The sequence below is a fragment of the Octopus sinensis genome, linkage group LG14 (genome assembly GCF_006345805.1).
Source record: "Octopus sinensis linkage group LG14, ASM634580v1, whole genome shotgun sequence".
In the NCBI taxonomy this organism is placed as follows: Eukaryota; Metazoa; Mollusca; class Cephalopoda; order Octopoda; family Octopodidae; genus Octopus; species Octopus sinensis.
This window is the reverse complement of record NC_043010.1, coordinates 6,032,616-6,043,233: the sequence shown is the minus strand read 5'-3', so window position 1 is coordinate 6,043,233 and position 10,618 is coordinate 6,032,616. Positions and strand designations below refer to the sequence as shown.

Sequence of the window (10,618 nt, the reverse complement as noted above, 5' to 3'; positions counted from 1 at the left end):
AAAATGTTTCCTGAAGTCATGGGAGCTGTGCTGTTTTCTGACTTTGTAAATATGTCCACTGGTGTTAGACAGGTGGAGTTTGAAAAGGTGCTCAGAGTTATTGTTTGTAAGATGGTTGAATGTTTCAGCTATCATATCATCCAGTATTCATCACATGTCTGTCATATTCAGGAAGGTATATAGGCTTAGATTCTTTTTTTTTATTTTGTTGTCCACTCCAGGAATATTTTGTATTTGATGTATTCTATGGATTTGTGGAGGCGCCATGGCCCAGTGGTTAGGGCAGCGGACTCGCGGTTGGAGGATTGCGATTTCGATTCCTAGGCCGGGCGTTGTATGTTTATTGAGCGAAAACACCTAAAAGCTCCCCAAGGCTCCGGCAGGGTGTGGTGGCGACCCCTGTTGTACTCTTTTGCCCGAACTTTCTCTCACTCTCTCTTCCTGTTTCTTGAGTAACGCTGCGATGGACTGGTGTCCCGTCCAGCTGGGGGGGGGAACAAATACACCACAGAAACCGGGAAACCGGGCCCACGAGCCTGGCTAGGCTTGAAAAGGGCACATAAATAAATAAAAAAAAATTGCATGAATTTACTAAAGGCTTGAGTTTGAAATTCTGGAGATGACATTGAATATGCTAGGTTCCTGAAGAAGGCCAGGGGCTGCAATGAGCAAATTGCAATCACTATAACATCAAATATATTGACATTACTCTGGGCAGAAATTCACACAAAAATATAAGAAATGGACTTTAATGAATACACTGACTATTTTTTAATTAGCCATTAAAGATACACAGAGATTTTCAGACAGAAAATATGCTGGCTCATCAAATAGCCTGAAGAAGAAAATTTGAGTCTATTTGTAGAAATGTGATGATAGACATTATCTTGATAGTAATATTTAAGGATTTATATTAGATTAGTTTTCATTAAAGCATCGAAGCATAAAGAATTCTTCTTACTTTGTTATAAATGAAATAATTCCTAATCTTTAGAATGTGAAGCAAATAAAGAATTAAAATATATGAATTAATTTTCTGTCATCAACAATAATTTAGTCTTTGACTCTAACAGTTAGTAAGAACACATCAAAGATATTTAAGACCCCTTCAAAGACAACAACAGAATCAAGTAATGGTCTCCAATTGAATGTGATGATTGTTATTGTTATAGCAGCTGTGATTGTATCAGTTGTTATAGTGATCTCTATATCGATCTGTATAGTTCATAGACTGAAGCAGACGGACAACAACTATAACAACAGTGTTGATATGTACCACAAGGTTACACCTGCATTAAACACGCAATCAAAATATATATTTGATCCTACTTGTGTTCCTCCTGGTGTTCAGTACACAGTGGAAAAAAAAATCTTCAGAAATCTTAACAACCAATGGTAGACAGAGAAGATATTCACTGCAGAAGTGTATCTGACCAATGGGTAGATCTGAGCCTAAGAAATCATCAACAGGTGGGATTTTTAATAATCTATTCAGAGTTGTTTTTCTAATTCAACTGTCCTATTTGCCTGGTTTTTTTTTCAAAATTTGAGATGGGGTGAACAAAATGTTTATTCTACATTGAAATTATTTCATAAAGACTAAAAATTTACCAGAGCTTGTAAAAAGTAAAATTCTTTGATATATTTTATTTCAAATATTGCATCAGACATTTAGAATCAATAAAAGCATAAATAGCTATATTCTTTCAAAATTCTTTTAATATTGAATAACTTCATTTTTATTCTTTGAATTCTATGACATACTTACTAACCCGTTAATTAATATTTCAACCTTTGCTGTTGTGGCAAAATCTAATTATTCTTTAAGGGAACTTAATGTGGAAGTTATAGGCTTTGGTTTATTCCTTGAATTGCCTATTTCTATTTATTTATTGCAATTCTTCAGAATATTTTTCTATTTCTCATTTGTTTTTTTTGTTTTTTTATAGATATTTGTTCCAAGAGAAGAAAGTATGTCACCAAATTATAAAGAACTAAACAGCACTAACCCCTTCAGTGGGATGTCAACATTGTCATCTACCACGGACTGTGGTCATGGATGGAGTGTCAGCAATGCTGGACACTATGAAGATCTATCAGGTCAGTTAAATATGCCTAATATTTCTGCAGTTTCAGATCATAATTTATGTAAATCCTCACCATCATGGTTTTTTACATCCACTTTCCATGCTGGCATGGGTTGGAGAGGTTACCTCAGTCAGTTTGGTGTGTTCGCTCATGAGTTTCCTTTTTGGCTTGGTTTCTATGGTTGGATACTCGTTGCAATGCCAACTATTTCCTCGGCTTCCACCATGGCTTCAAGACAACTCAAGAACCTGGCAAATGTGTTCTTCACTGTGTCACCGAGTAGATCTTGAAACACCTCCTTGATCTTGGTCACCAGATTGGCCTTGGTGTTGCAAGAAAAGTAGTTGATACCATTTTTGGCCTTGCCCCACTCATAGTGCCAATAAGATTACAATATGTGTAATTGGGTGGGAGACAGAAATCGGAGCTGATGAAATCACAGAATTTCTTCTACAACCACTTCTGATTCTTCCTGGAGATATGGCAAGGTACTGAGTCCTGCTTTCACACATATGTGGCCTCCAAGCAGCAACACCAGCCAAAGCTTGACCAAAGTCTCCAGCAGCTTCACAACGTAACGACAGACGAAATACCGTTAAGCATTTTGCATGGCGCGCTAATGTTTCTGCCTGCTCGCCGCCTTCAATGCTCTCTAATGCCATCGGCTGTTCCCCAATGCATCAAACTGCTCCTTGAAAAAAAGATGACATAAAAGATCATCAAATTTAGCTGAACAATTTCTATGAGTAGGAAATAAATGGATACGAAGCAAACTTCTCAAACATGCTTCTATTTTACACTGGTTAGATATTATATTGATATTTTTTAATCATGGAACTTAAACATATATATATCATCAAATAAAAGAATACTGTAAAAAAATGAATTTAATTTAGGAATTTCTTTCAATAAATTTTGTACCAAAGATATCTTAAATCACTCAAAATAAATGTTTCCATATATATTTGTTGTAACCAAAGTGACTACAGAACTTACTGACACTTTTGTTAAAATTCTGAGTGAGATGTCAATCTTCAATCCCTATTTCTACAGATCTGTGTCGCTACCAAGGTGATTGCACATGGAATACGAGAAACCAATTACCACACACACTGAACAGATCAAGGGGAGATAACAATGGATGTAACTCTGAACCTAATGTTGACATGAACACTTCCTGTTGCCCTGACCAAATACCTTTGACTATAACAGGTACCACATCTAACATAATTGAACAACCACCTTCAGTAGCAATGGCAATCTGTATACCACCTCTACCATCTGTACCTAAGGTGACAACACTACCAAAAGTACCTTGAATACATCAGGCGCCTCCAACAAATATTAACTACTAACAATGCACAAATTCATACATAAAACTATTAATATAAAATTTCATTAAATCTTACAAGTAAAATAGTAATTAATGTTATAAATATATATATTGTTTTTGTATAGCTACATTCTCTTCAGTCATATGCAATAGCTATGATAAATTTAATTCTTTGTAAGAAGGAAAATATTTAAGACTGTCATTCTAAATAAGAAAATGTTTTTGAAGTCCACTAAGATCCTCAAACTTCTACAAACCTTTGCTTCTATATTTTAATATAGTGTAAGGAAAAAAGTAATTATCGAAATGTAACAAATAATTAAATCAGTTGTTGATTATTTGATAATTGTTAAAAAAAAAAACCCCTCCAATAATCATAAAATATTCTTTATTAGTCCAGTTAGCTTGTGTGATACACACACACACATATATATATAGTAACAGACAACATACAAATAATGCAAATATGTATATAGTCTTATTGTTTTGAAATTAGTATTTTAAGCTTCTAAATCTAAATTCATTTAGGTGTAGAAAGTCATTTCATATGTTGATTATTGTTGAGCCTCTAATTCAAAGCCATAATTTCGTATTTTCAAATTAGTATTAAGAGTTAAATATATTGAAAAGCATTTAAGGGGATTTTTTAATAAATTTTGCCAAAATTTTACTAAATAATGGCTGGTATATAAAGGTTATTGAAAATTTTAAACTTTTGATGTTGGAAACTTTTCTAACTTTTACCAAATTTATAATATAAAGATTTTTTTTTAAATCTTGGAAAACTAAATATTTAATCATATTTTCATAAGTTTATTGCTTTGCCTCAGTTTTCTAGACATTAAATATTCTACCTTATTCATTCTGTAACACATACATATGTATATGTATGTGTGTGGGCTTAAGTAAACTAGTCTGTGAGTCAGCCCATTATTAACTGCAAGAACTGGAAGCTGTACTTCCGTTTCCTTGCACTGGAATAAAAGACAGCTTGTCATTGGCTACAGCACACATTACATACTACACAGTCCACTTCATAGAACTACATAGCACTATTACATACCAAACTGCTCAGAATTCCTGCTACTACTACAACTTTTTGATGCCAGAACTTTTAAACAGTACAGTAACAACTTTAAGAATATATAACAACTGTTGGTAAGTATATATTAAAACTTTTTATCTATATTTTAGTCATTTGGTAATCTCTCTGTTATTTATGTTGATAAAATAACTTTCTGAATAACAGACAATGTGTTAACTTGTATACTATTCTCTCACTTTAATAGACAATTAAATTGTCACATACTATAGTATATATAAATACCAGCACTACAAAAAACTTTTTAAATAAGTTCTGTTATTTTTTCAAATATTTAACATCTTTAAACCATCAATATTTTTTACTATCATTCTTTTTTATATATATTGTTATCTGAGTCAACAAACTGGTTAATAATCGGATATTATTGTAATCAAAGAAAATGGTATACAATAGAATATCTTGATTAATTTTTTTCCTTTATGTATAAGTTAAGTAGGATATTATCTTCAAAATACTCCATCTATACAGGAACTGAGGTCAGAGTAGAAAAAGTAGACTTTTAATAATCAAGGGAGGCTATTCTGATTTCTCATCAGTATCTTGCAATAATTATTGAACTTGTAGTTTAACCCTTGGTCAACTTGTCTGAAAAGATCCAATGATCAAAGTCATTGCAGCCATAGTCATCTTATCTTTTTAGTAATATCAAAGGCTACTTTGTGTAATGTGTTCCTTTTTTTTAATGGCAAGCTGATATTTGAAGAAAATTTGTCAACTATTCATAACAGATAAATTGACTCCTGGGACTCACTCATTTGTGGAAGAAATTCAGGTGTTAGTCTTGTTACTGTTGTTTAGACCCAGGTCACTACTCATCAAGTAAGCCTTCTGGCTATGATCATTTTGCCTGATTCCTATGCTATGAAAAGTCAGTTCTACCTTACTCAATGAATCCATTTCCAAAAGGATAGGATGTAATTTGAGGTTGATTTATCCCTTATTTCTAGCAGTTTGAACAGCTACTTTGGATGTAGAGTATGTATGGGTTGATTTTAATACAAGACTGTCTTCATGATAATGTCAAGAGGTAGGCCCCGAAACGGCGTACATTCTCTCCTGATGACCCCATACACTAGCTGGCTTCCTGTATGTGGAGTTTTATGACTGGTAGCACTTGCATATGCAAGTTGTTTGCAAGACATGTACTGATTAAAACTTGTAGAACTCATTGCTGTGTTCTGTTGCTAGCACATCCTCGATAGGATCACAGAACCATATAAAATATCGAGGATTCTCATAAATATCAACTTTCATTATCTCTGTAATAGTAATGTATCTCATGGAGAGTTCTGGCAAATCCATAATCCCATGGCAAATGTTGGAGTGTCCCTTTTGTAAAAGCAATGTTGTTGGTTGCCCTGTCAAGAGAAGATCACTGGCAATACATAATCATTGTTTTATTGCCAGAGATGAGCTGTAACAGAGTAAAGTTACAAAATATTTTTCTGTCTATATAACATCGCTATCGGATGCTTATGTGTCTTCAGTGATATATTCTCTGTTAGGGGCTTTTAATTCAGGTCTCTGGCTTGGATGTAATATTCTTCCTTCCTTCTTTCAAACTTGGAGACACTGACAGTCAAACACTTTCAGCTTCTATGGTACAAACCCACAACTGAAATACCTGATTTTCTTCTTTCAAGGGCTAATTCAACTTAAAGAAAATAACTTTTTAGACATGATTTTCCACTCTTCTCTTGAAGTTTACATGTCTAGTGCTAAGTTATGAAAAGTCTATCTCTTTGCAGAGTAAAAAAAAAAATTTGTTTAGTTGTGATACCTGTGCTGGTGGCTTGTAAGAGAACCATCCGAACGTGACCATTGCCAGCGCCGCCCCGACTGGCCTCTGTGCCGGTGGCACATAAAAAGCACCATCCAATCATGGCCGTTGCCAGCCTCGTCTGGCACGAAAAAAGCACCCACTACACTCACAGAGTGGTTGGTCTTAGGAAGTGCATCCAGCTGTAGAAACACTGCCAGATCAGACTGGGCCTGGTGCAGCCTCCTGGCTTCCCAGACCCCAGTTGAACCGTCCAACCCATGCTAGCATGGAAAGCGGACGTTAAATGATGATGTATATTTAAATAACAAATGTCACCACTTAAATGCAATCACACTCACACACTCCCCCTCTCTCACACGTATGATGGGTTTCCTTCAGTTTCCATTCCCTAAATCCATCAAAAGACTTTGGTGAGCTCAGGAATATTGTAAAAGACAATGGGCCAAGATACCATTTATTGGGATCTGTGTGTTTGGGAAATCAACTTCTCAACCACAACACCATGCCTGCATCATAATGCACACATAAGCATTATATATATACTAGACTACCCGTGACCCGTTCTGTCACCTGGGAAGTTCCAAGTTTCCCAGCAATGGAGTTTTGTTTTGTGAGTTATTTTTTTCTTTTCCATGTTATTTCACATGCTTTCAATGAATGTGATATCGAAATCAGGCGTAAACAGCTCCTTTTCCCAGAAAAAGGAAAGATTTGGCTGCTATTTCTTGCATGCCCTGCTACCATGTAACAGGTTTTTTATGTCCTTTATTGCAAATAGCTGTTATGTTGTAAAGCGTGCTAGGAATAGCAGCCAAATCTTTGGAGGTGAGATATGTTGAATACACTCAAAGAAACCTATGGAAAAAAAACTATTTCACACCAAGGTTACGAATGAATCTTTTACAAAATACCGTATTTTAAAAGTCATTTTCACGTTAAAATATTTTGCCCATCATAATGTGTTTAAAGGAAAGGTTAGAGTTTCTTCCCTGTCTGGGTTAAATTATTTTCAGAGTATTTTCCCTTTATGCACCAGTTTGGCTGTGTAACATTGTAAGCAAGCAAGCAAGCAAGCAAGATTGAACTTCATTTATATATATATGTCTATATATATATATATATATATATATATATATATATATATAATCAGTTGGTAATCAAATTTTCACAATTCTCATTGTCACTGATCAATAAGAAAAAATTTTGCAAGAATTTATGCTACTTAATGATGGTAATTGATATTTTGACATAAATTATGATGTATTGGTATGGAAGCAATATCTAGATATATTCTGTATATTGGATGTTATCCTCTATATATCTATTTCCATTTCAGATTAATATATCAAAGACAATTGAAGATTGTAGTCATGTTGTCAATGGTATTGTTGGTGCTGTTGATGGCTGAGAGCTCCTGGTGTGTGGATCATATTTATCATGTGAAAGAGAACAATGATTTAAACAGTTATATTGGAGATATTGTCACTGATACACACTTACTGGATAATATACAGTCTCAGGATAATAGCAACAAACTGAAATTTAAAGTACTTCAGGGTAATACAGATGGAAGTGTTCAGTTGTTTAATGTTACACCTGGAGGACAACTGCACACAGCTGCCATATTGGATGCAGAAATTCTTTGTCAATATAATGTGGTATGCTTCAGGGTATTGGAAATCGCAGTTCAGCATGGCCATTCTTTTCTCAAAATATTGGAAATCAAAGTTATGATAGAAGATGCCAATGATAATTCTCCCATTTTCCCAAACAAAGAATTTAATATACAGTTTGATGAAAGTGCAGCAAAAGGAAGAAAAGAAACACTTCCAAATGCCATTGACAAAGATGTCAGTATTCAGAACACAAAGATCAATTATAAATTGAAAGAGGATGAAGATATTCCTTTTAAATTGGTCTTATCACAAGATTTAAGTGAAACTAATTTACTTGAGCTAGTTCTGGAAAAGAATCTAGACCGAGAGACAAAATCTAATTATCATATCCAACTAGTTGCTACAGATGGTGGAACACCACCAAAGGAAGGTGTAATGGATATAAATATCTTAGTGAAAGATAAAAATGATAACTCACCTGTATTCTCTCAGAGTACCTACAATATAAATGTAAATGATACATACCAAATAAACAAACCTATATTAAATTTTTCTGCTACAGACATGGATGAGGGAGAGAATGGGAGAATTTCATACATAATCAGTTCTAAAACACCAGAAAAGATTAAAACTCTGTTCAGATTAGATAAAGTAACTGGAGAATTATTTATGACAAAAGAATATAAGTTTGGAAAATTATATAAATTATTTATTGAAGCCAAAGATAATGGTATTCCTCGCAGAATTTCAAGAGCTACTGTTCTGGTAAATGGTGTCAGTCATCTTAACAATCCACCAAACATTGACTTCAAATTTGTCATTAAGTCAACTGGAAACACAGCTGTCATCTCAGAAGCATCTAAAATTGGCAGTTTTGTTGCTTTTGTCAAAGTTATTGACAATGACAATGGAGTAAATGGACAAGTGAAGTGCCATTTACAAAATAGATATCTTCAGCTTATTTCAATGTCTGGAAAGACATACAAAGTTGTTGTCAAGAGTGAAATAGATAGAGAGAGTGAGAAGAGATTTAATTTCACCATTAAATGTCAAGATAATGGTTTACCTCCATTGAAAGTAGAGAAACAGTTTTCTATGCTGGTTACTGACATAAATGATGTACAACCTCAGTTTAGTCAGGACATATTTAAGTTTCTCACCTATGAAAATGAACACAAAGACTTCCCTGTTGGATATGTCAATGCCACAGACCCAGATATTGGAGATGGAGGACAATTAACCTATTCTCTATTATCTAATGGAAAAGATATTCTACCATTTCAGATATCTGATGTGGGATTCATTTCCACAACTGAGTCCCTAGACAGAGAAGAAAAGAACTTGTATGAGTTTAAGGTTTTAGTAAAAGATAAAGGAACACCATCACTGGAGAAGAGAGCAAATGTTGTTGTTGAGGTTATGGATTTAAATGATAATGCTCCCTATTTCAGTTTCCCTAATGTTGACCCTTTCACTCTTAATGTCCACTACCATCCCCACTCTGACCATGATATCACAGTTGTTAGGGCCTCTGACAGAGACAGTCAACACAATGCCTTCCTCACATATGAAATACTCAGAGGTAATGAGAAACACTTATTTCAAATGAACCATCACTCTGGTGTCTTATCTTTCTCTCGCTCACTTTACCAAAATGATGCTGGATTCTATGAACTGGAATTAGGTGTGAAAGACAGTGGCAGTCCAGTTCTGTCATCGACAACAACTTTGTCTTTGACTCTAACAGTTAGTAACACCACATCAAAGATATTTAAGACCCCTTCAAAGACAACAACAGAATCAAGTAATGGTCTCCAATTGAATGTGATGATTGTTATTGTTATAGCAGCTGTGATCGTATCAGTTGTCATAGTGATCTCTATATCGATCTGTATAGTTCATAGACTGAAGCAGACAGACAACAACTATAACAACAGTGTTGATATGTACCACAAGGTTACACCTGCATTAAACATCCAATCGAAATATATATTTGATCCTACTTGTGTTCCTCCTGGGGTTCAGTGCACAATGGAGAGGAATCTGAAGTCATCTCAACAACCAATTGAAGACAGGGAAGGTATTTACTGCAGAAATATGTCAGCTGATAGATGGAATGATCTGACTTTAAAAAGACCTCAACAGGTGAGTTACTTAGATTATTTGGAAATGTTTATTCTGACCATGTGTTCCTGCATGAAATAAAACTGTTTTATGTTTATTTCAGAGCAATCATCTTAAGTAAATATTTTGAAATTGTTCTCCTTGTATACAACTCACTCTATTAAGCATTTAATTTGTTCTCTCTAACGTAGCTGTGTCTGCTATATATTTTCATACATTTTACAGTTAGTTCTTTGAAGAGAAGCACCATATGAATACTGCAAAGGAAATTGAGAAGATACAAATTTTTCGACTCCCACAAATTATCTTTAATGTCAGAGGAATATTATATTCACAGTATATTAAATAATTGATAATTTTCTTAGCTGTACTAGAGTTCTCATATATACCCAATTACAGTAAACTATAGATGTGAATAAAACATGTTTGCTATTTTCATCTGTAGGCAACGCTATTTGAAACAGGTTCGTAGCCTGCAAAATATTCGTTGGGAATCAACTACAGCTGTCTTTCTTGTCGAATGTTCTAGAACATTCCAAGCAAACATTGGTTAATTCCCTCTTTGCTAG

The 10,618-nt window shown here is 34.3% G+C and overlaps 2 protein-coding genes across 2 annotated transcripts in view; both read left to right on the top strand.

The window, feature by feature from the left end:
• Positions 1-10,618, top strand: part of LOC115218750 — an 82,937-nt gene that overhangs the window by 70,734 nt on the left and 1,585 nt on the right. The window contains exons 26-30 of the mRNA XM_029788660.2: positions 1,058-1,282; positions 1,950-2,100; positions 3,142-3,380; positions 5,715-5,860; positions 7,646-10,070. Coding sequence (XP_029644520.2) covers positions 1,058-1,282; positions 1,950-2,100; positions 3,142-3,380; positions 5,715-5,860; positions 7,646-10,070 — 3,186 coding nt within the window. The remainder of the gene's footprint in view (positions 1-1,057; positions 1,283-1,949; positions 2,101-3,141; positions 3,381-5,714; positions 5,861-7,645; positions 10,071-10,618) is intronic.
• Positions 2,009-3,425, top strand: LOC118766060. The gene is made up of 2 exons (XM_036509260.1): positions 2,009-2,100; positions 3,142-3,425. Exons 1-2 carry the CDS (start codon positions 2,022-2,024, stop codon positions 3,405-3,407), a joined length of 345 nt encoding a protein of 114 aa, XP_036365153.1. The 5' UTR covers positions 2,009-2,021; the 3' UTR covers positions 3,408-3,425.